This window comes from Ambystoma mexicanum, chromosome 6p (genome assembly GCF_040938575.1).
Source record: "Ambystoma mexicanum isolate Mex_15411 chromosome 6p, UKY_AmexF1_1, whole genome shotgun sequence".
Classification (NCBI taxonomy): Eukaryota; Metazoa; Chordata; class Amphibia; order Caudata; family Ambystomatidae; genus Ambystoma; species Ambystoma mexicanum.
The window spans coordinates 1,009,232,959-1,009,259,615 of record NC_090935.1 but is presented as its reverse complement, the minus strand read 5'-3'; the positions used below and the strand labels follow the sequence as shown (position 1 = coordinate 1,009,259,615).

The 26,657-nt window shown below is 43.4% G+C and overlaps 1 protein-coding gene across 1 annotated transcript in view; it reads left to right on the top strand.

The window, feature by feature from the left end:
* Positions 1-26,657, top strand: part of FBN2 (fibrillin 2) — a 1,178,594-nt gene that overhangs the window by 1,105,038 nt on the left and 46,899 nt on the right. Inside the window, exons 56-61 of the mRNA XM_069625622.1 lie at positions 2,965-3,090; positions 6,655-6,861; positions 8,572-8,697; positions 14,656-14,778; positions 22,251-22,367; positions 23,496-23,624. Coding sequence (XP_069481723.1) covers positions 2,965-3,090; positions 6,655-6,861; positions 8,572-8,697; positions 14,656-14,778; positions 22,251-22,367; positions 23,496-23,624 — 828 coding nt within the window. The remainder of the gene's footprint in view (positions 1-2,964; positions 3,091-6,654; positions 6,862-8,571; positions 8,698-14,655; positions 14,779-22,250; positions 22,368-23,495; positions 23,625-26,657) is intronic.

Sequence of the window (26,657 nt, the reverse complement as noted above, 5' to 3'; positions counted from 1 at the left end):
CAGCACAGCACGGTGGTCTGGTCTGTCCTCTTGGACTGTATCAAGCAGGTTCTGGATACAGCGCTGCTTTCTGGGTCTGGATCTGGTTCTGGCACAGGGTTCTTAGCTAGAAGCAAACAGCATGGCAAGGCTGTTCAATAGTTTGGGCAGGTTGCTAGATTCTGAAGCCTGCTGAGAAGAGTTCAGCTTGTGGATTAGGCTTCTGCTTCTCCAAGGTTCTAGAGTTTGGGTTCTAGAGTTTGGTTCTGGAGTCTGTCTGGAGTCTGGAGTTTTCCAGCAGAGCGCTTCGCAAGAAATCAGTGAGTAGTGGAAAGAAGTGTGTCCCTGCCTGTCCAAAGCAGTCTCTTTTTATGTGTTTTCAAAGTGGGTGTGGAGGCTGACTCTTCATGCCCAACCCACTAAGGATTTGATAGGTTAGAGGATTCCTTGTGACCTGACTGGAGAAAGGATTAGTGTGTCAGAGTGATGCTGTGTTTATGGTTTAGCTGTAATCCCTCCCCTCTGTTTTCTCATATAAAATAAATTTTTCATAACAACACATTTCCCAGATACTCAAGTTGTTGAGAATACATGTACACATCATAGATTACTTAGGGTACATTCTGTTCCAACTCTGATTTTCCTAAGAGCTTTAGTTCAGAAATGACAACTTATTCGTGATTTCGGTGGGTTTCGCAATATTGGTTCTGCACCAAATCTTACACAGACATGCACACCCTCTCTGAGCATATTACTGTAAGTTGTTATGTTTCTGCATAAACACTGCAGCTACAATATTAATAATTACAGGGTTTGGTCTCAGAACATCCCCCGGCGTCCAGCTTAGTCTTGAACTGTGAGTGAATGTGTCATTTGAAGAATCTCAAAGTTGTACATTTTTGTCCGCTTGGTAGAATTAGTTATCAGTATTCTTATAAACAAATATTTGCCTTCAATTCAGTTCACCCAATGGTTTGTCTCTGCCCCTAGAATCTGGCTTGACTCAGAGGTCACATGTCTTGTTTCTCCCAGAGCAGTTGTGACCAGGCACACCCAAAATCAGCATATTCTATTCAGTTGAAAAAAACTATTGTCTCTTTCCTCCAGCCAGCAGAGGGATCTCCTCCCTTTTGATTAACATGACCAAGCGATATCCTGCCTTCTGGTGTGGAGTTCCGAGGTGTGAAGGATTCCCATGGACAGCAAGCCTTTTGAAGTTTTGACTACATCAAGTTACTTCCTAATCAATTGTACATACTTCTTTGTGAACAAAAACATAACATTATAAACTGAAAATAAGCAACATATTTATTTTTACATTTGTATAGCGCGCTACAGCCCAAAGGTATTGAGGCGCTTGAACATATCTTTAAATCAAGTCTTCTGTTTCAGAATATAGCTTTAAATTGTATCCACCTCTTAACAAGTCTTTCTTTAGCATAGTTTGAGTTCACTTGTTTAATCTTACAAAGAATCTGGTTTAAAATGCCGGCTTCTGGTAGTGGTGAGTACCGGTATTTCACCCATTTTTGACAGCTGTCTTTCCATTAAATGTCTTTAACATGGGATTTTGTCCTAATAACATATGATTCTTGCTGACATTGTATTGAGGTGGATTCTTGCAGTAGAGTAATGTGGAACACCCAACAAGAAGGTTGGATCTTTAGGGTGGTTTTGTGAGCCATGATTCTAGCAATTTTTGACACCAAATAAAACGGATTTTTGGACAGCTCTATATTCCTTTGCACTGATTTTGCTCTGTGTGCAGCCAAAGGATGGGGTCTGGCAATGGGCTCCTGTATTAACACTGACAGAGGCAAAAGTGGATGGTGGCCTACCTGTCAGGTTTTCACTTCGCTTTTTCTGGTGATTTCTGGAGAGCAGCATGCTTTCCAGTGGCCATTCTGATATTTCTGCTACCAGCAATTCACAGTACTGTTGTAGGGCTTGGATGCGTGGGTGAGAACATCACACAGAACTGTGGGACAATTCAGGATGCTCGAAATTATCACTTTGGGCACTATATGGTTAATACGGGGATACATTCTTGGAAATTTCTGTGGTGCCATTTATTGTAACCCTGATGACGCCTTATGTATTGCTGCAATGAGACATATGAACTGCACTATTGAAACGTATTAATGATGGTGAATTATGGGTTTTATGGATGCGTGATTTATGAGAGCATTTCTTTCCATGACTTAGTGTGACTTTTTAAAAAATGTTGCTATGCACTACAGCCCGTTATATTAGCTATAGGTTGTGATGAACTGTAAAGATGGTTTTACATGTGTAATTTGTGTTGAAATGCTGTTCTGTAATTCGTAATGCTGTATTAATTATATGTTGAAAGAATTGTGCAGATTAATTTTAGATGGTTTTAGATGTGTGACTGTTATGTCTTGTCTTTCCCTGCACCCTTCCCTGTATGCATGGAATGCTGTGTGTGAGAATGTTATGTTCTGAATGGTTCTGTGAATGTCAGTTGAGAAGATGGGTTGGCTGAGAGAGGATGCCGGTGGATGTCTGTCCGAGTTACTTACCTGATGTCGCCTACATGTATTCCCGTACCCTGTACCCAGAGCTGGAACTCAGTAAAGATGTTTCCTGTTCCTACATTGGTGTCGGTGTCATGCTTGGCCAGGAACCCAACTTATCAATCAGTGACTTGTGATGAAATGCTGCTATGTATTTGTGGTGCTGCATTACTGATTTGCTGAATGACTTGTGAAGATGATTTTTAGATATGTCTTATTAAGGAGGTGTGGATTAGGTTTAATATTGTAGGATTATTATGTGTAATTGATATTATTGTGTTTTTAGGGTTGATATTGTTCTTTTGTGTGGAAACGTTTGTCTCTTAAACTATGACACACAAATAAAATAAATAAATGACACTGTTCCATATTTCTTGAGGTTTGTTTGAGTTGTGGGGATGTAAACCGATGTGTTTCTACTCTTTCCCATCTGATCCTTTACAAATAGATGAGAATGAATGTCGCGCCAGGCCCGGCATTTGTGAGAACGGCCGATGTATCAATATGATTGGAAGTTATCGATGTGACTGCAGCGAGGGGTTTCAGTCCACCCCTTCAGGCACTGAGTGTCTTGGTAAGTCCACTGCCTGATGCATGCTTTTGGTTTCTTGGTTTAGGCGTCATGGCGTAAAAAGTGGAGTTTTTATTTCGTCATGTCTCCATCCAGTGATATACTTCGGCTTATGCTGCACGAATCCTTCATAATTCTTAACAAGGTTGGACTGGAGCATAAAAGTAGTTTAGCCACGATGAAAAAGAAGACCGCAGTCGCAAATGCAATGCAATCTCTTTGTGACAGACTGAATTATGTATTTTAGAGACTATTTTGTTCAGAAACACACAACTACTAGCACGACATAATTCATCAAACTGGCCCATTTTGGCCAAATTACTAGCCCACACTGTCCAGAAAAACAGGGCCTCCCAAGCATGTCGGTCAAGCATGTAGGCCTTTGCCTGATTGCCCTGCTCTATATATATATATATATATATATATATATATATATATATATGTTCACCTTGTTATGCTGTCTCTATTTGTAGATTGATGTTTTTTCAGTAGCAGGTAGTAGGTCGCAGTGGCTGTCAGGATAAAGGAAGGCCTCTTCTCTGTTGGGAACCTCTTCCGATATTCAGCTTTATGTCTATACGTCAGAGAAACATCATCTCAGAGTTTGGACAATACTCCCAGACGTAATAGTAGGACAACAATGTTAATGGTGTAAACGCTACATATATCAAAATGTGTTCGCACTGTTTACTGATATTATTCCTGCCATTTTGCTATTTCCTGCCATTTAAAATAAATTAAAGTGAACAGGAATTATTTTTAAAGCAGGCCATTGTTTTTTTCTCTATTGGCGATAGACACTGATAGTTATGATTGTTCAAAGGTGCTAAGCCTCAGACCCTGCTGTTATTACCACCACTGTTATTTTGAATTCCACAATTGCCTAACAATGTTGATTCTTCGAAGTAATTATTCGAATCACGAAGTTATTTGGTTATTTTTAAATCCAAGCAAAACATGCATCTGCCTTGACAATGCAACATGCAACATGTTTGAATAAAATATAGGAAGAGAGAGAAATAGGAGCGAATAAGAGAGAGGAGAGAGAGAGAGAAATAGGTGTGAAGAACAGAGGGGTGGGAGAAAGAGGAATAGGAGAAAACAGAGAGAGAGTGTGTGTGTGTGTGTGTGTGTGTGTGCGCGCGTGTGTGTGTGTGTGAGAGAGAGAGAGAGAGAGAGAGAGAGAGAAGTGATGGGCAGATGATGGGTATGTGGAAAGCAAGTTGATAAAGAATGGGTGTATGGGATGCTATAATTCCAATGAGGGGGTTTTGTATATGATGAAAAACCACATTGCTGATAAATGCTTTGTAAAGAGTGCCAACCCTGGTATTAGGCACCACATCTTACTCATTATGACATTTTTCATAACATATGAAACAAGTCGTATTATCTTAAGCTCCCCGGCGCCTGAAAATGCCAAAGAAACTCCCTAATTCGTGGGAGGGCCTCTCATTGTGAATGGCAGGTTTTTAAAAGGGCTGTTGATTGCGCTGCCTCAGCGCATGACGAAGTGATTGACATCTGAAGGGCAGGCCAGGCAGAGTGTCTGCATGTTGTGAACATCCCACTGGAAGCAGGGGGAGCGGTAGCTTAGCCAGCAGGAGACCAGCAATGGCATTACAACAAACGTGATTCCAAAGAGAAGCTTGGCGAAGGAGCTGAGGAGGAACACGTGGCAGAGGCTTCTGGGAAAAAGCATTCCAAAATATATCCAGTGAAAGTGCAGCAATTTTAAGAGCCACGTATTCAGTTTGCCTGAGAATCTGCTTAAGACCTACAATTTAAATGATTGACGAAAATGGTGTAATACTGGGCAGAGCAAGCTCTTTATAAATGAAATGCATGCCTAGCTCCAGACTGTCCCAGTGCACTGGCCATCGCTGAGGTATGCTGAGCCCAGTAAGTAGTAAACAGCCTCCATGGTTTTCTTTTTTGCAGTTTCTAGATATAGTTGATTTAAGGAGGGTACGCAAAGCAGCACACAGCTCACACAAAGGGCCAAGCAGAATAGATTATTTGAATACCTTTTTTTCTCTTCCATTGACGACATTATTTTAAAACAGCAGAAGGAAAGAAACCATTATAGGGGAAGGTATGGGGAGGGTGTGTCAGAGGCATGGGGGGTGTAAAGCACCAATGTGGCTTGCGGATGCTATAGTAGGCATCAGGGCACGGACTACGAGCTTTGCTGCCTGCACAATCCAGTTCACTCAGTACAGTTGTGTACCAGTTTTTATACAAGGAGACCTAATGCTCTTTTCTCTTTTTTTTGTCTATTCCTATACTTAATATGTCGATACATTTACCAAACAAAAATAAAGAGCATTACATACTAAAAATAATATAAACACATTCTGGCAAAGGCAACAGTTTTTGCTTTTGTGCAAACGAGGATCATTTGCCAGGCACTGCTATCATGGTACTACCTGGCCATAAAATGGCAACAGCTGAAAAATGGTGTGAGTAGGCAAATGATGTCTACCTATACACAAAACCAAACTGTTGTCTTAGCCAACGCTCCTTCTTGACAGGCCTTCATCATGAGCAGTCAAGTGGGTGAATCCATACTTGGTAAAGAAAGTTTTATTAACTCAGTATCTCATTAACAGCGACAATTAAGCCATTAACTCTCGGAAGACTGCTTACAAATAACACTGGCAGGCCCCAAGCAGCACATAGCTTGATTTAAGAGTGTCATAGACTTAGCTAACAGCGATCCCAAGAGGATTTCTTTTGGGCAGGGAGGGCCAGGTGCATGTGGGAATGCTATAGGGATTAGCATGCCATCAGTGTTTAGTGTGTAGGTAATAAGCCAAGTAGCACGCACATACGGTGTCTGTCTCTCTTAACATCCCCTCTCCCTTCTATCTGTACCCCCTGCACTGATCATGACGTTAAGACATTTGAAATGTGGCGTGCAGTGCTTTGAATTCGGACAAATAGATCGATTTATGTCCATTAGACAGAAACGTGATAACCAGAGAAAGAGACAAGTGATGGGCATCAGGGAGGGTCGGGAGGGGGGTGCAGCAGAGCTGTCCTGTATCAACAGCCATGGATGTTAGTGAGGCCTAATACGAGGCGCCCTATGCCCTCAGCGAGAAAAAGATTCCAGCAGCCACTATTACCTAAAGTTTCTCTGTAAAGGAAGGTCATCCCACAAGGAATCGGACCTTTAAAAGCGCGGCCGGTTCATTTGAGCCCGCTTTGAAAGAATGGAGAGCCAAGTTGAGGACACACAGAGGAATGATGCTGAGGCAAAGTGGCAATTGAGCGGAGGAGGAGAGTAGCAAGCAATAGAGACACTATGCAGCACTTAAGGACTTTATGTGTGAACGATCAGTCTGTGTGCAATGTCGTGATATATGCAAAACAATGAATGGGGCCGAATCACATTAAGTATGTGCCGGGAGCCTATCATCACTCAGTGTTTAAATTCTGGGGCATTGACGCTAGTCTTGTACAGATGGAGAGCATGGATCCTGATCATGCAAGATAGGCGCGTCTAATCAGATCGGAGACATATCTTGGTCCTGCATTCATTTCACATCTCTCTCCCCATAGACAACAGGCAAGGGTTTTGCTTTTCGGAGGTGTTGCAGACCATGTGTCAGATGGCATCCAGCAGCCGCAACCTCGTCACCAAGTCAGAGTGTTGCTGTGATGGAGGACGAGGCTGGGGTAACCAGTGTGAGATTTGCCCACTACCCGGAACGACGCAATACAAGAAGATTTGCCCCCATGGCCCGGGCTACAATACAGATGGAAAAGGTACAGGTTCTGTTAATGATTGTTATCTGAAAGGTCAGTAAGGTGTCCAAAAATGTCCAAACGTTTTCCTGCAAACTTTATAAGGGGAGTTCTTATGTTTTGTTCATACATTTTTTCCACAGGTATCATGCTGTATAAGAAACACTGAATTTACTACAACCATCTTTGGGTGTTACAAGGCACTAAGCCAGGAGTCTGCAACCCATTATCCTTCGCCATTGACTGTGGTGTCTAGGAATGATGGGAGTTGTAGTCTAAAACATCTGGAGAGTAAAAGGTTGCAGACGCCTGCACTAGGCTATCAGGTGAAGCAAAGGAAACAATGTTTCCTCACTTTCACCATGTAGACACAAAAATATACCGATCATTGGCCAATTGACTTTAAGGGGATTATGCACAGCCAGTGGCTTGTGCTGCACATTGCAAACACTTCAACAATATATAATATACTTGTTGAAGAAGCATGTCTCCTGGAGCCACATTTTGCATTCATTTGCATTGTACAACATTTGTGTCTGATTATTAGCTTATGATGCCTTTAACTCTTTTGAGCTGATCATGTGCTAATGCGATTCACAAAGATTTGCTCCGGGGCATCTCAGAGATGGTTTAGGCATCAGAAGATTTGCTGCAGTGCAAATCCTTGAGCATTAGGTCCTATCTCTCTATCAAATGACAGGTACGGGTGAAGAGGAGATACAGCCAAGGACTTCCTTGCACTGGCAAATGTGCTTAGAGAGTGACACCCACTTGCCGGTCTCATTTCCAGTTTCACAGAATACAATTTCAGGCATTTGTTTACCAATAGATATGGGGGAAAATGCACCAAAAGATATGGTAGTGCTGAGTCAGGTTGTTTTTTTAATGCATTTCGACAAACTTGAAATGAGGCCACAAGTTGTGTTTTGTATTCATTCCGTAGTAGAGAGCAACTAAAAATGGTTTGAAATAGAAAGCACAGTTGTGTATTATTGCTCGACTTCAGTAGTGAGATTGGCATTATTGTAGTGTCCAGGCCCTGCAATGGCATGGCTACTCACCAGCACACACCTCACAGTACATTAAGGCCTTTGCCGTGGAAAGATGCAGTTCCGACCAAGCACATACCTCACTGTAGTTTAAGACATTGTGCTTGACTTGGAGAGTCGTTTCTCCGCCTCAGCACATACATCAGAGAACATTAACACGTTATCTTAGAAATTGATCTGTTTTCCCAAGCAAGGTGCAACATTAATGCAAAGATAAACCATTTTGGGCTTGATTCATGCATTTTTTTGTTCGGTTCAAAGTGATTTTTCACTGCTAAAAAGTGACTGCACAGTTCCATGAATCAGGGTTTGTGTCGGCAGTGCAAAGTCACATTGAACCGTGCAAAAAAATGCATGAATTGGGCCCTTAGTGTGCTTTGATTTAGTTCTGCAATCGCAGGCCATGTCACTGTTTTGCTTGTAGCATATGTGAAGCAACCGGGCTGAAAACATAACTTTAGAAAGGTAGCAAGTGCACGGTGGAACTGATGGCATACATGGAAGGAGATGGGTAGACACAAGGGCCATGCCAAGTTCTAGGATTCCTCTTCGCAGATGTCTTTCAGCAAGCTTAATTATAGGACGTAAATTCTTCCATTCCACATGTCCTTAATTGTATAATGATCAGTAATGTCATGATTAAAGCCACTTCTACTTGCATTGACTGCATTTTCTTACACAGATATCGATGAATGTAAAGTGATGCCGAACCTGTGTCGGAACGGACAGTGTATTAACACAATGGGTTCCTTCAGATGTTTCTGCAAGTCTGGGTACACAGCAGACATTAGCGGGACTACTTGTGTTGGTAAGATGTGTCCTTCATTGGTATTGTGTGTCATTTTACAAGAAAATGTCAAGAACGTTATGTTGTTTCATGTTGGTTTTCGGACGAGCATCGAACGAAGACCGAGCGAGGATAATATTTAAAGAAGAATTATGCTTTCGCCCATTTGAACAATCGGAAAAGTGCAAACGGGATGATAACGACTGGCAGCAATTTTTGGACGAATATGAAATGATTTGTCTAGAGGAGACATGGCTTCTGCTCCCAGAAGAAAGGCAGGGATGTAATTCCTATGACTCACCTACTAGGAAATCAGTCAGTGGCAGAACTGTCTTTATTATTGCTAATATTTATTTAAGGCCCAAGAGAAGGGCATAAATGCTCTACTGTTCCATATTGAAGAACTAGAATTCTCAGTGAATTTGCAAACCACCAAAGCTCACCACATTGGCTTAGTGGGTGACTTCAATATGCAATATCTGCTGTCTCCAGTATTGACAAAGTCCTTTTCTCCCAGGGGGAGGAATCGCCAATATCAAAGCGGGTGGTTTGACTGGGAATATCATATTAAGAAATCCATACCATTGACAATTCTAAGGGACACTCAAGAAGGAAGGCGAATAAGAAATGAATGCAAGTCACTATTGATACCATAAAAAGCTGCATTTGAAAAAAAGAAATGGGATGAGCTTAAATTAGTGACCGAAACAAAAAAGATCTAAAACTTTTTTGGAAGCTAGTTTCCGCTCATACTGATGCACCCTCTTCATCTATTGTATCGTCGATTGCAGTGAATGCCTATTATACTCATTTTGGCACACTCTTCGAATTCCTGGTGGTTAAACCACCAAGAGGCGACAGGCACCCTATGGTGGCCTGTTTACCGACCGAGTACACATTGGACGTATCTCTCAAGGAGGTGGAAGAGGCAATTCTAGCACAGAAAAGAAACAAAGACTTGGGTCCAGATGCAATACCGACCGATCTTTTCTTTCTGGAATTAAACGTTTGGGATTATTTGGCAAATGTTTAATAGCATCAAGAGCTCCCAAGTGTTACCCCAAACATCGAGAGGAGACATCATTGTCCCAATATGTAAAAATGGGACAAAGGAGACCCTCAAAATTATAGGCCCATCTACTTAATCTATGCTATCTAAAAGATCTACAGCAAAATACTACTAAAGAGACTGCAGGAGTGGATGAGCCACAGTACTTTCCAACCTACAGGCAGGCTTCAGAGTGGGTATTGGCCCACTGAATCAGGTCTTTTGGCTAACCCTGCTCTGTGATAAGTACACACAACTCAGGAACCAATAGCTGTATTTGGTCTTTATATATCTATTCACTGTCTTTGATTCAATTCCAAGAGAGCAGTTATGGTTGCACTTTCAATTGGGCATTTCGATAAATCATCTAGCCACAATACATAGCCTGTACAATGGCACCTATGCCCAGGTGCACCTGGGCAAGGGTGCGGGCTTGACAAGGCCCTTCCCGTGGTCAGGGATGTAAGGATTTGCTGGTTTATAACCTACCCTCTTTAGTTTCTACATAAATTAAATTGCAGTAGAATTTGAAAGGCTAGATATGGATACTCCTCTCTTGGGAGGGAATAAAATGGCAATCCTACTATATGCTCTGGATGCGGAATTGATCAGCAAAACGAGGATGGGTATCGAAAGGCGCTGAACTAATTTGCAGCCCTAGCCTTGAGTATGGGACTCGAAATTAATCCAACAAAGACCAAATTATTGGTATGCGCAAAATACACTGGGAAACCTATTCCTCCAATTTGCTTGGGAAACATCGAGGTTGAGAAGGTGGACTTCTATAACTACCAGGGCGTCCATCTAGATGAAGAAGGCCGATGGGGAAAATAGATCGATATGTCCATGCTCAATTTCACAAGGCATTGGGGTGCCGCATAATGCTTTCTGAAACACTATGGATGGAAGACAACCCTCCAAAACTTGGAGATATTGAGGGCATGTGCCAACCCGTCTACCTATTATAGATCTGAGCTATGGGGATAGTCAGACCTCAGGAAATTGGAGCAAAAAGAGAAGGGTATTATGAAGATGTTCTCTCTTCCAACGGCCACACCATCAATCTCTCTAAGAATAGAGTTAGGGGTTGATGGCATTGAATATGATGCAAAATTAAAACCCCTTCTGTACCTGTACAAGATAATGACAACAGGGTCCTTATGCAGCTACAAATCAGCTGTGGTGGATGCCCTTGCACAAATGGAACAAATATGTTCCCATGGGTTGGTTTTGTTTTTGACGTACGCGTGAAATTGGGGATACCTTCGATTTCTTCCCTCAGAATCAAATCTCAAAAGCGTATATTCGACCGAAATATAAAGACTGGTACTACCAGTGGAAGTTTTCATCGATAGACCCGACTGGAATAACGTCAAAGTATCTTTTGATGAAATCCCATTTTGGTACTGAAAAAACCTGAAGTCCCTTGAACATAAGGAGGCAAACATGTTGATTCAAAAGGCCAGATTAGGGGTCTTGCCACTGGCAGCAGTCACAGGCAACTGGGGTGGGGGTGACACACTGTCATGTAAGATCTGTCAAATGGGAACAGAAGATTTACAGCATCTTTCAATTTTTAGTCCTTTATACAACAATCTGTGGAACAGATGGCTCTTTGCAATCTACAAAAACCACAGTATTGCGACTACCAGTGAGGTTATGGAGTTCTTTTTGGGAACTCAGGGTGACTTCGAACTCTGGTCCCAGTCTCAATTTTTTAAGAAAGCGTGGCGCCTAAGAAGGAAATGTATATGTCAAGAGTGTTGTGACTGGCTAAACTGTTAAGAAATCAAGAGTTTTTAAATTTGGATTTTAAAATGTGATGTGGCTAGACGGAAGTTGCTGTGTTTTAGATTATTGAGTGTCGATGCCACAGATTCTAAATTATGACACTGTGATGAATTGTCCCTTTTATGTTCTATGTCGATTTTATGGTTTGAATACCGAAATAAATTGTTCTTTACTACCACTACTACAATCAGAAAGTGTGTAATCCAGGCTCAGCCTGCATTATGTCCTTATCCTTTGCTCATTTCATTGTTTCGAGCTCTCTAGCCAATTAGTAAGTTTGGAATGGAGGCTCTAACTGCCTGTAAATGCTGCCTTCCAAACTTGTTGTGTACACACTAGGCACTGGTTCAGGCGACATGGGCATGTTGTGTCATCGGGAGCTTATAGTATTAGAACCCTTACCTTTGGGCTCTACCTTCAGCTCAGGGCCCAATGCTTCAACTGTAACATTATTATTTTAATGAGAATACTTTCTGTTCTTATGCCACAAAGAAGAGTGTTTAACCAACGAAGATTTTAGACAAAAATAAAGCGTTCTTAAATCAATTACACTTTCCTCCCATCATGGGGGAACATTCTGTCCAGTGTTCCTCTCCGAGCATAACTGCAAAGGTGAGTGTTACTTTTGCCTACACATATTTTTCAGTTCATACCTGCCCCAAAATACTTTCTAAAATTGAAAATATTGTGAAACAAGACCTTCCAGCTCCATCGCTTGGATCCAACCCTTCACAGATGTATATTATTACCGACCCTGGATTGCAGACTAATGTTAGATAATGATTGGGCAAGTCTGGAATGTGCCCTACATGAACTGAATGGCAGTTGGTGGACTGTACACATCTAAATAATAGATTAACTCAACCAGTCAATCACCCACCATTCTAGAATGACTGCAGAAGATCTCATTCTGGAGACTCACTTTACAAAACTGTTAAGTCCTTTTGTAAAATCCAGAACGTGTCCCTTAAGGGTTTAAGATAGCTGGCCCTGCACTCTTGTATGACCTTCACCCCTGACAGCACAGGAAACTAACTGTAATCCCTCCTGAGATCTAGGAGACCGGGGAGGTCAGTGTCGGATGATCATACTCTTTCTAATCATTAGTAGCTGTTATATGTTTCCCCCTCCTGCAGAAACGATCTTAGTCCACACCTTTGGTTCTTTTAAGAAACGATATGTAGGGAAATCGTCTTCACTCTAATTGTATTAGTCAGAGAAAACTGCAAATATAGCAAACATTTCAGAGTATGCCTACGAGCAGCACTACTTTAGTTGCACAAATCATTTTTGGATTAACTCCATGGTAAACTGCAGACTATAATTTATCCTCGCTAGTGAAACATGCCATGTGGGGAATTCTTATTTCACTAAACGTTCATCTAAACTCAGGCAGGCAAAGACTAGTGCCCCACTCACACATTGATGTTCCTCTCTGCTAGCCATCGTTTCCTGCCCTAAGTCTTCAACTGGGGCTCATTACACAGTCATATGTCACTGTGAATATATTGCCGTTGCGCAGATGATACCTAATTTACTTGTAGAATTTTCAAATGGCTGTGGGGTCCACCTGAATGGCTATGATTCAGTTCACTATTGAAACAACCAAACGTGTGTTTTGTGTCTCCAACTCAATCATACCCTTTATGTTGCTGCTTTCTTCATGATTTGCTGTACATCCACTGGCACGGGACTTCTGTCCTGGGCATATTTATAAATTACCATCATCACTCAAAGTGCTGGGAATTGCTTAATATCAACCACACACTTCACGTTAAGAACACTTGTGGAGGTCAGATGCTATATCAGGAATTTATTATGGAAGTCAGTTGCTTCGCTAAGTATGCCTGAGAAAGCCAGGACAGCTATACCACATACTCAAAGACATAACCAGGAAGCTAAAATAGCTTCCTGGCTCAACACAATCCCCTTTCTCCCCCAGGTGTAGACAAAGTAGCATCGTCTTCCTCTTCAGAAGTTCAGTAGAGTACAATTTGCAAAACCAACCTATGCTACCCGCTTATTGCTTCCTGCCGTAACCCGATGACATCTTTCCCCCACTAACCCATACTGAAACCCTCATAGTCCTGCAAACATACCACAAGCAAACTAACTATTCCACACACACGGCACCTATAATACCCTCCCACTCTCACAATGAACAGCAGAACTCCAAACCTCCTCCTATAACTCACACAATCACAACACGGCCAATGCCATGGGCACACAACGTTTCCCATGTGGACGCAAACACCTTACACGCATACCAACCCAGACTACTTAGAAGCAAACCCACACACATTGATCCGTTTTTGAGAACTGAAACTAGTAACAGCATATCAAAAGCACGTGTGTGCTCTCACTCTCCTCCCACTAACAAACGGACCTATCCTATCCCTTATTTTCATAACTGCCAGAGCACCTGTATATAGAAACAGTGGGTGGTATGAATCACTCTAACATAACATAATGTTAAGATGGATTTCTAAATTCAGCGCATGGGGGGAGGATTTTAGGAGGCCACCTTACTTATGATAAACTGGGAAGACACTGAGAGGTTAGCCAAAAACCAATCAAGGTAGTGTGGAAGAGCAGTCAGGGCTTAGTCTCCGGAAAAGTGTGAGAGTGCTCTAGGGCTGCAATGAGTCCACACCGAACAACAACAATAATTCAAGTTAGTCAGTAAGTATATAGAAATACAATTATTTATTAGGCCTTTATGAACACACCAAGCATAAAAAATCACAGGTAATGAATGTAATAAAAAACATATGTAGCACAAATATACCCTTAAAAATAAGATTGCAAATGCAGTAAATACCAGTATTCAACAGGTGTTCTTTTATTTATGGCCCATATTTTAACCTATTGCTAAACATGGTGCAATTATTTGCCTAACATTCCACTTGCAAGGACATCAAAAACTGGCCTTAAAAAGTCATTTTGCAACAAAATATAATTATAGAGTGGACTTTTGTAAAATTATTTTGAAAATGAAAAAGGTTCTCTTTTGAAGATCTCTTGGGTGGAATCACAACTAAAATGTAAAAACATCAAGGAATGCAGTTCTGTGTGGAAAAAGTCTCTGTGTGCAAATTCAGATCACACCTGGTGTTAACTTTGATCATGTTGATGTTTAGACCTTGATGAATGTTCCCAGTCACCGAAACCATGCAACTTCATCTGCAAGAACACTGACGGCAGCTACAAGTGCTCATGCCCACGAGGCTATATCCTGCAGGAAGATGCAAAAACCTGCAAAGGTAAGCAGCATACCTATAACGCCAGAAACATGTCATTGAATGTTTAACTGCTGTATTTACTATGCATTACACAATAAAGGCGAAGATACAATTGTTCAGGCTTCCACTTGCTCTAATTACATCTGTAGCGTCTGGAAACACCACTAGGGCCATACGTGGCTACTTTCTGACTACAGCTCACATGTGATGCATATTTCTTCCAACCTTGGGCGATGCTGTTGGAGGACGTATGGTGCTAGGAACAGATGAGCAGCAAAGACTGGCCTACGATCATTTTCATCTGGCTGTATCTACCTAGTAGCATTGAACCCACTGCCTTGATTAATTGTGCATTTTAGGAGAAGGAATTCACTATAGGAAGTCTATGACCAACCCAGACTAAAGCAATTTCTTTTACAAACATCAACTGACATTTCTCGTCTTCAAGCAGATGTGCTAGCTGCAGGCGGCCTTCTAAATAGGTACACTGCTGTCATACATCTGAAAAAGTTGTGTTTGATTTACTATCGTAAAAACAACCCATCCAGTGTACAAAGTAGGCTAAACAGCTCTTTCTTAGAGGAGCTCATCAGCAAGATATAGGTTTGTCATAGGTGATGCTTATAATTATTTTTATTATAATGGATACCCTCCACCTACAGATTCCTCATCTTTGAAATGTTATCCAAGTGAGACTGGTCTGAAAAAAATCCTCACAGCCTCCAGTGTTGGCATGTGACTCCACTGCTGACTCTGTGATGGATCAATGGCAACTTTTGCATTGAAAGTGATGTGCCCATTGGGGGGCGCTGTTGGGCAGCAAAGCAAAATGGCTACTTACCTCTAAGCTCTGTATCACGGCCGTAAAGCTAGCATGACAAAGGGCTCCGGCGGTTGCAAGAAAACTGGGGCTATGGACAAGCTTGCGAAGTCAACACTGCGCAGCGAACCCTATCAGCACGATCAACCCATACTAGGTGTGACGAGATGTAGGAACGAGGCCACTGCATTGCCTGACCTGTCGGGAATCATGGCGAAAGGATCACAGCAGTCCATGGGAAACTGGATGACATTAACGCCGCTGTGGCCTTGATAAGAACACAACTAGCCCATGAAAGGGCCCGTATAACAGAAGCTGAAAGCAGGATTAGTAGCAACAAAGATAGCATCCGAGCATTACAAGACTCAGTTGCCACACTGTCCAGCGAGATGACATTAACCAAGAACAAATGTGAGGATTTGGAGTCCTGCTCCCGCAGGAACAATATACGTATTGTGGGGGTCCCTGAAAATGCACTCAAAGGCAGATGGAACAAGCTTTGGAGTCTCTACTTAAGGAGCTTTTGGGCCAGTCTGATCTATCACCATTTTTCACTGTCAAAAGAGCCCACAGGGCATTGGCCCCCAAACCAGAGCCGAGAGACTTTCCCAGACCCATCATCGCCAAAATCCTAAATTACCGGGACACGTATGCGATATTACGATTGGCCCGTGAGAAGGAGTGAAGGCTAGGCTCCCAGACGATCCGCATCTTACCGGACTTCTCTATCCATATGCAACAGTAATACAGGCAGTTCATAGGGGTGAAGAAATTACTGCGTGAAAGGAATGTCCAGTACGCCATGCTGTTCCCGGCACGACTAAAGCTTCAGTTCCGCGGCAGACTCATGCATCTTGAATCACTGTCCCAAGTGAAGCCATCAAGTTCATAGAGGCAGAGATCCCCGTGACCGACCCAATCAGAGGCAACGACTGAAATCCATTGATCTGTCCAATTATGATAAACTAATGTACACACATTTGACACGAGAAGAGGGCACTCTAAGATGGCCGATCTCCGTTCCATTTTAAGTAGTAAGGGGTCCCCCCCCGACACTGGCATAGGCCGTATGGTAACAGCGCTCCCAGTAGCAACTGCTTGATGTATATTTTTACATTGATGCCCCCTGCGGCCCGTTGGCCTATTGGGGCGATTGTGGGAATGAAGATGGGGAGGGTTTACAGTGCTGGGTTGGGGGAGGCAGTGGCGGAGGAGGGTGGGACGACAAGTGGGTGCTCCCTTTGGGGTCCTAGAATGCACAGATGCACTAGTTGCGCCATCCACGGGGGGAATTGGGTTCAAACAATTAAAACACTGACAGACAGAAACAGGTATGACACACACAAACATGCAAATAGGGTACACATCATGCGATACAATCTCAATAAAGGGAAATGCCTCAACAGGTAAATAAAGGGAAATGCCTCAACAGGTGTCTATTTTGAGTTGGAATGTTAGAGGGGTCGGCAACTATACTAGATCTAGGAAAGTCATTGCCTATGTGTAGAGACATAAGGCTAATTTCCTTTTTTTTACAAGAGACGCATGTAACGGAAACCACATGCCGAAACATGGCACCCTCATGGGGCACAAACGGGTTTGCCACATCATACTCTGCCCAATCCTGGGGAGTCACCATCCTTATACACAAGTCCCTGAAGTTCACAGTCAAACACTCACACATAGACAATTATGGTCATTGTATAATTATACACTGTGTCCTGGAAGGATTGGAGACCCTCCTGATAAACACATACTGCCCGAACCACGACACCCCAGAGTTTTTTTTGCGATTATCCAGGATATCTTGGCGGGATATTTTGGGATCCCCCAAATCTGGGGGGGACATGAATTAGATTTTAGACCGCAACCTCGACAGGTCTAATAAGATGCCCAGACCCATCCCCGAGTGGCCCGCCAATTGTGCAAACATACGATCTTATAGATGCAAGGCGGACTGCCAATACCACAGCCAGAGAGTTCTCTTTCTACTCCACTGTCCACGACATGTATTCCAGAATTGACCTATTCCTGATATCCAACTCACTGATGGGCCGGGTATCTAATATCGAAATCAAACCCTGCACTTTATCTGACCACTCCCCAGTGCTTCTGACCCTGAAATACAGAGACAAGCCGAAAGGCATGCTTGGAGATTTAAACCCGGGCCCTATGGGATTTGGAGTTCAAAGCAGACATTAGAGATGATATTGAGAACTTCTTCACACACAATACAACAACTGACACATCTCTGGGGGTCAGGTGGCAGGCCTTCAAGGTGTATATAGAAGAGATTTAGACCTAACCGAAGGGCTACTAAAATATCTTCAGCAAGCACACGCCCTGAGACCCGACCCCACAATACTTGCTCAAATACACACTGAGCTGGGACAATTTGAAGCTCTGGCTACCCTAAGAAACCCAATACTTTGCATTACCTACCACAGCTAGGAAATATGGGGAGGGAGACAGACCGGGGAAGACATTGTCGAGGGTGGTACGCCCCGAAAGGCGTGGGGAGCAGGTAGACTGTATTCAAGACGCACAAGGGAACATCAGATGTGCTGACGCAGAAGTAGTGGAGGTGTTTAGAGATTTCTACCACAAATTGTACATGGCATTGCCAGCTAAGGGATACACCGATATCCAAGCTTTACTGCATAAGATCACACTACCATCATTGAATCCCCAAGCCAGAGAAAAACTTGAAAACCCACTCTTTGCTTTCCATGCTGCCATACTAGTCTGATACTCATACAACCACACCCTACCGAGTCCCTTAGAGAGGCTGTGATCACTGTCCTCCCAAAACCAAGAAAGCCCAAGAATGAGTGGAGCTCCTATAGGCCCTTATCGCTCATAAATTGTGATATAAACATTTTTGCTAAAGTTCTGGCCAACAGACTCCTCCCGGGGATACCTCAATTGATTCACCCAGACCAAGCGGGTTTCATTCTGGGAAGGTCCAACTCACTCAGCATCCTTAGACCTTTCAATATAATGGCCAGACTAGAACCAGATATCCAAGCTGTGGCAGTCACAATAGATACTCAAAAAGCCTTTGATATAGTGGCATGGGACTACATATTTATAACCTTGGAGAAGATGGGTATTGGGCACAATATAAGGCAATACATCAGATTATTGTACACACAGCCACTGGCCAGGGTTTGGGTCAGCTCACTTACATCCTCCCAGTTCCAACTGGAGAGAGGCACTCGACAGGGGTGCCCCTTCTCCCCAATCCTTTTTGCCCTGGCCATCGAGCCCATGACGGAATACATTAGAACACACCATGCACACAGGGGTATCCGCCTGTCGGAGAACCCCAAAATGATCTCTTTATACGCTGCTGACATGGTGCTCTTAGACAAAGACCCCCTGACAAACCTCTCCCTGATCATACAAGACGTCATATCCATTGTGCAATTGTCAGGCTTTACAATAAAAGCCTTAAAGTCAGAAATGTTCCCCCTCACTGATGGGACCCGGAATTGCCAGGGAGAGCTAACTGCCCTGTGGGCCGCAGATCGCATCAAATTTCGAGAACGCATGACACACTCCGGAGAAACAACTATGACACACTCATCGCACTCAGAGGCCAAGGTGAATAAATGGAAGGCGCTCCTACTGTCCCCAGCCGCCAGATTGTCGCTAATAAAAATAGTTCTGCTCCCCAACATGTTATATGTGTACGCCAATGTTCTGATCTGGCCCCGGAAGAAGTACTTCAGTCCGCTACAAGGCCAGTTTGCCCAGTTCCTCTGGCATGCTGGAGCAGTTTGTAAAACATGGTTGGACATGACACATACCTACGAGAGGGGTGGGCTCGCAGCGCCGAACTTTGAGTGGTACTGGATGTCATCCCAAGCCCAATATGCTACATATTGATACCTTAGTCTCTCACCCCCTCCACATGTCAGGCTAGAGAAATTAGCGCCTGGTGATGCAGATCTTAGGACCCTGGTACTGAACCAGCACTACAGGGACAACTGCCCCTTCGACCCAGTCAAATCCACACTACATGCATGGAAACAGATATTCTCACATACGGACACTGCAAAACCATATTACAGGTGGCTCCCACTGTGGAACTTCCCAGAACTTAAATTGACATGGGACAAAGTTATACAAATAAAATGGGGTAAACTCGGATATATACACCTAGCTGATTTATTCCAGGAGGGTATATTTATCTTACCGGATACTTGGAAACCAGGGCATGGGGACACGAGTGGGGAACGCCTACAATTCTATAGACTACGGGCAGCTAGTGCTGCCAGGTGGGCGTCATACCCATACGAACCCCAAGAAGCTCGAGCAATAGCATACATCGCCAACTCAGCTAACTAAAGGCACATCATGTCGGCATTGTACAAAAGCATACAAGATGCAGATCCAACCCCGAATTCAACAGCAAGAGCCGGATGGTCCAAAGGGCTGGGCCTGGTTATATTTGACGAGCAGTGGTCTCAGATGTGTGCTCATACTAGGAAAGTGTCCATTAATTTCAGATTCAGATTTATTCAATTTCAAATTTTCAACCGGCTTTACTATACACCAGCTAGACTTTCCAAAATGGCTACATCTCAAGCACAATGCTGCCCTAAATGTGGTTGTGAAAGCGCAGACCATTTACATATGTTTTGGGAATGCCCCGCACTGGGGAACTTCTGGGCCCCTACCATAGCCACCATAGTCGAGATTATACCGTTAGGCCCACTGTTTGGTATATATTGCCTGGTAAGGGGAGCTTTGAACTTTTGCTAATATTGCATGCATGATAGCTGAGCGAACGATCCTTCTACACTGCAAAGACAAAAACAGCCCTAATAAGAAGGAATGTTTGAACGCGCTCACTTGGGCGCAAGAAACTGAAAATGTATATGTCTCCACCATCCCTGTTGGCGCCAGACTGCATGACTCGTGGGCTGATTTTCGCAAATACCTGCATGACAAGGTGACAAACTGACCACTGTAACATCCCTGTCTGTACTGCATCTAATGCAATGTGTGCTAAGTCGATACTATGTCATACCTGGTGAAATAATATTATTGTTTAACAATAGAATGTTTATTGTTACTTTATACAGCGGCCTGCATCCCGCACTGTATACTGTTCTGTTCTGTCAGAATTAAATAAAGGTTTTAAAAAAACAAAAAAGAAAGTGATGTGCCCATTACATATGCAACCCTTGTGCACCCTTTTACCATAGTTCCTTTTCCCATAGTACAGACCCTGAGTTTTACTCAGGAATGTTTGCGTTTATCATTTTCACTGCATCATGTCTCCTTTCGGCTTTTACCTCTCCAAGGAATGAGGTGGCCATAGGTTAGTTTCTGACACTCGCCAGTCTTGTAATAATAATAATAATTTGGCATTTATATAGCGTTACAAACCCTCAGGTATATGAGCGCTGTCTATTATTACCCACAGTGTGTGGTGCTCATTTATTGACATCGGAAGGATAAAAGGCTGAGTTTGGCCCTGCCGGAGTCCGAACCTACGTCAGCAGGCTCTGCACAGATGTCAAAGCAAGCACTTTACTCGCTGCGCTATCAGACCGGCTTGTGTATTAAGCCTAGGCAAGGACCACAACACTGAGGAGTGTGAATCTTGTCAGACTTTGCACCCCAAAGTGGTATGGAAATGTTTATTTTATTGAATTAAAAGAATGTATAGCATATGTAGGGCCCATAGCAAGAATACATCTTCAGCAAAGTTCTATGACAAATTCACTGCAGAGAAAAAAACACTCCAAAATCAGCTGTTGGGAAGACATCAGATCCTGAAGGCCCTTATAGTGCTGTGGAAGCAGTCTGAGGACAAAAAACAAGAATATCACTCCCAAGCAGAGTCTTCTCCTTCCCCCAGTAGAGTAGCCTCCTGAACCCCAAGCTCACTGTTGTAATTCAGGGCTGTTTGCTGATGCAGTGTTGCCGACAAATCAAGTGACTGAAAGGCACACTTGGGTAGAACGTCTTTGTTACAGAATGAGCAGCTTACTAGTTGCAGTTAACCCATTACCATGTAAGAAGCTGGTCTTTGGCAATAAATGGCTATTCTAAATCACCTTGATGGGCGATTATTTAAATAACACAGATCATGTGTCACTGGTGATGCACCTGGTATATATGTAGCCCACTTATTATACCTATAATGTGTTCTTATGCCGCTAGTTAATGCCAGCTCTGTCGGCCAGAAACAATAAAGAACATGAAAAAATCCACCGCCTTCTGGTGATAATGCTGCTTATTCAATCATTGCTTTTGTAATGCAACACATATGGAAAGTTTTGTTTTAGTATCATCACATATCCAAAATGTGTGCATATTATCAACATTAAGTCCTGTGAAAGATGTGTCCCGAGCATGGGATTTAATGGCTCGTAAGTAATGCTGGGCCAGCTAATGTTCCCTCATCATCACACAATGTAGTCACTACCAAAGAATATACATCGATTGCTATGATGTTTCTATGATGTTTCTAGTATGAACAGAAGAAATAGTTTATCAATTGCACAGTGAAATCTTTGAAACCTCCTGGGAAAATGCCAGACAAATACACGCCACGTTTCTTAAACGCCTCCTTCTCAAAGCTTAAAGAGAACCAATCTTACCAAATTTTAATTTTTGGGTTGCTCTAATCCCAGACCTCTCCTGTTTCTTTCAGATCTTGATGAGTGTCAAACCAAACAGCACAACTGCCAGTTCCTGTGCGCCAACACCATTGGAGGCTTCACTTGTAAATGTCCACCTGGCTTCACACAGCACCACACGGCCTGCATTGGTGAGAACCTTGTGAGATGTGTAGGATTGTGTACGTTTTCTCTACACATTGTAAGGCCTTTCTTTTGGTGATTTTGAATGTGGTATTTCACCTTCGTAATGCTGGTGTGTATTTGTTTCATTTATATACAGTGGGAACAAATCATTTGGATTACCTACTCCTATAGTGACATACGCAGCTTTCTCTTGTCTCATTGTCGTTAATGAGCCATACTGTGATATGTCACACAATGTTCACGTTTGCAATCCATACCCTGCTATGCCCACCCAACCAACATTCTGCGTGTAGTTATGGATCATTATGCTGAGTTGAAAACTGTGTCAGCGCTCTGGTGAAGGTTTCTGTAAAGAGAGGGCGAGGAATGTAGTTAGAAACACTGATGTCGAAATCATATGATGCTCAGGCGAATACATGACAGATTGTGCTCCAAAGCGACAACTGGAGGCTGAAATAGGCCGTTGCGTGGACCCTTAAATGGAAGGGTGAGGGGAAGAAGAGTCAATCCTCATTTACCTGTGTAAATTCCTGCACTAGTCCAAAGGTGAGTTGTCTCTGGGATGGGTGACTGCACCGAAAGGCTCTGCCACCTTCCCACATACAGCCGCCTAATGGCAGGTACCCTTGTAGGTCGTGACCTCGTCGCCAGCTTCCTCTGGTCAGATGGGAATCATAACTGGGATTACTAATACTGCTGGGTGGGCTCCCCCAGAGGCGTAGGCAGGGTAGGGCCTGAGGGGCAAGGCTCACCCAAAATGTGTAAATGCCCACCTAGCAGCGCCGTGTGGGCGTTTACAGATATATTTGCCAGTGCTGTGGGCCCAACTACATCAGCTTCAAGCCCCCTTTGCTAGACAATACTGCCTACGCCTCTAGGCTCCCCATGGGTTGCAGGAATGAGCTAACGATGAAACATTGGTTGAATGAGTAAGATCACGATAGATCAGCTATAGGCAAAAGGGTTTTCGGCCCTAAGCGAATGCCTGGAAGCTGCCGCCTGTGGATAGATACTCTTTCTTGTGTTTGTATGGGTTTCTGTGTTATTGCTTCACTTTTTAATTGCAGACCATAAAACTCCCGTACAGATAAGGGTGCTGCTAAATGATATATACCTGATCCCCTTTCTTTCAGATAATAATGAGTGTGGCTCGCAGCCATCGCTGTGTGGAGGGAAGGGAATCTGCCAGAATAGCCCTGGCAGCTTCACCTGCGAATGCCAACGAGGATATTCATTGGATGACACTGGATTGAACTGTGACGGTAAATGCACCAATGACTCTGATGCTACTGAGCAATGGGCATGCTGTAGGCCAACATTTACACTCTGTGGTGCATTTCTCAGTTCTCGCATAAACCTGCTCACGGCAGCATGGCCAGGCATGGCTTTGCTTTCATATTAAAGTAAAGAAAACACAGTTGACATGTTAACTTGGCCCTTACGTTTCCACCTGGCGAGGGGAAGAAGTAAAGATGAACAGGCTTCATAGAGGCCTCATTGAAGGTCTGCAGGCAGTGCGAGGCACACTTTTCTGCAGGGTGAGGTCCAATAATGATGCTCCACCAGCATCCGTTGTACAAACTGTGCGGTCAAAACAAATGTGTTCTTCACAGATTTAATCAAGATTAAGAGTTCTAGCAGAACATTTTGTTGTCTGTACTTTTGACTCCATGCGTGAACAGCTGTAAACCCTATAATGGTCCATGAAAATAAGGGCATGTGACTGAGTGAGTGTTGGTAGAAGTTCACTCTGTTATTGACAGTGGAATATAATGGCATCTGTTAAAACTGCATACCTGCATAAGGATAAACAAAGGCAGACATTCTGTAAATCACCAGATCACCTGCTGGAACCATCAATTGTGTCTGTGCTAGGATATTTTTAGAGCAATGTACCTACATTTGCATGACCACAAGCATGAAAATTTGGTAGACCGTAGCCTGATCATTACATGATAAATCATACTCTCCATTGAAGGCAAATAACATGTAACCGTACATTTCTTTGCAGGCAAATAATATGAAAAACCGTAAATTGCATTGCAGGAAAATATCAAATGCTCTGACACAGATCACTAGAACTGTAGCATCATCTTTAGCATATTGTCTGTGATGGTGGAGTACTGTGTGTTTGACTGTGTCAATAATGTAATGACTGCTAGCATGAGAGCATCATTTGGGTTGTGAGACTCTGTCTGCTATTATGTGCTAAAAGGTGTAGCAAAAGATGGAGTGAGATGTCACTATTCTGAAGAAACTGATTGTAGTTGTGGTCTCAGCGATTGAAAGGGATATATGCCATGCAGCAAATAAATAGTATCACGGTCAGCTAGGGTCATGATTGACATCACTGTATCACAGTAAGAAGAGAAGATTGTATGTCAATAAATGGTTCTCTGCATGGGAGCCAGAGGTCTGCACGCTGACCTGCTAGTCCTTCAGTACGCGCTGCAGGATCTTATGTTATATTGTGTGTGGTATTGGAAAGTGTGAGTGGAACTATGGCATGGACAGAGTGGGATGTGAGTGTTGGTTGCATATTTGGTGTAATTCAACCTCCAACCTCAGGCACACCACTTCTGCAACATGCACATTGTGATCCGTTTGTTGCATGATGCCCCTAGTGTAATCCTGTCTGCTCGGGCTGCTCTGTCTGGTCTCTGTCGGCTTTTCGTGAGCTTGGTAATGTGAGGCACAATGCAATCAGGAGGTAGACTAAGGTGTGGAGGAAATGACTTGGTATAGAAGTGGCACTCTCCTTATGTGCTGTTGTGCGTGCCCATTGCCAGTTTGGTGGTAGAGCAGACAGAGTCCTTTTAGTGGAGGGGGTGTGTGGGTGCTATGGCTGCGAGAGGTGCTACGAGTTATGTGACAGCGGACTGTCAGTGAGGCACAGCTAAGGCAGGGCAGTGGTTGCCTGGCTCAGGACACTATGATGCCTGGATATTTTGATGAATGGGTGATGGCTATAGAGTCTCTCATTTATGCTCTGAAAAAGGGCCGCAAAGGTGGAAGTGGTCTTTTAGGTGTGTAGGACACAGGAAACCAGGCCAGTGACCTAAGGAGATGAAATGAGGGGAGAATAGTCTCCAAAGTCAACCAAGATAGAAGGCAGGGGGATGATTGGCATTGGGCTGTGATGGATGCCAGGGGAGCACAGTGGCCATAGACACAGCATGTTGAGTCCATAAGACAGGAAAGATGATTGGAAGAAAAATTAAACCAAATTGGAAAGTGGTCAAAGGGGGCCAACTCTCCGGAAAAGATCATTTCAAGTCCAGGCAGAGAGGCCAGTTCATGAGACAAGAGTTGCTCCAGCAAGAGGGAAGGGTTCATGAAGAGGGAAGAAAGGAAGGGAGATAAGGGCATGCACAGTAAAAGCAATGAGATAAGATAAAATAGCAAACTGCATTCTCTGACCTGTCATTTCTTCATTCCCTTTTCTCTGAAGCATCTCAGGCCCTTCTCAGCAAAAGGAAGGGAAAGTCAAAAGTAAGAAAGGAAGGGCATGGTGAGGGATGGGAAAGAGAGGGGCATAAAAACGAGAGTCCAGGCTGGGGGCACGGATGAGAGTGCAGGTCCTCAGGTTTCATGTTGGGCGAGGCTATTCCAAGACGAGGAGTATGAGCAACCTGTCGGAGGTAACTGACCATGCAGCCCAGCCAGTATTTCAACTCCCCAACTTCACAAACTCTTGTGTTGCATCCTAAAACAAAAGTGCTGCAAGGCATTTTTCGCCAATTTTCAGAGGTAAATTGAAGGATTGACCTCCAGCAACAAGCTGGAAGCACATCTGCCACTTTTCCCCCGAAAGTAACTACGTGGGAGGTAAATCTGCCAAGAATTATAATTTGGTGGTGAGGGAAAAGTGGCAGTAACGGATTTACCTCCACTTTTTTCCTGCATCATTAAACTTGTAATGCGGCCAAAGGACTCTATGAGGATTTCAGCAGAATTACCGCTGGCGGTAATTCTGCTGATTTTGCCGATTTTTCAGCAGAAACGTGCAGGGTTTACATCAGGCATTTTGCTGGGGATGAATCCTCCACTTCACGGCCACACTCTGAGTTTGCCAGTGCTGTAAAAGTGGCGGTAACATAATTACCACCACTTTTATCTGTGCCACCAACCTCGTAATGATGCCCTTCTGAGTGTTCACATGTTTTGTAACAAACTGAGTAGAGAGAAGAGCTAATGACTGGAGAAAGATACAGGATTTAGGGATTCATTTTTCTACAATTAAAACATAAAGCATCCTTGAAGGTGTTATGGCAGAATTCCAGAGCTGTAAAGAA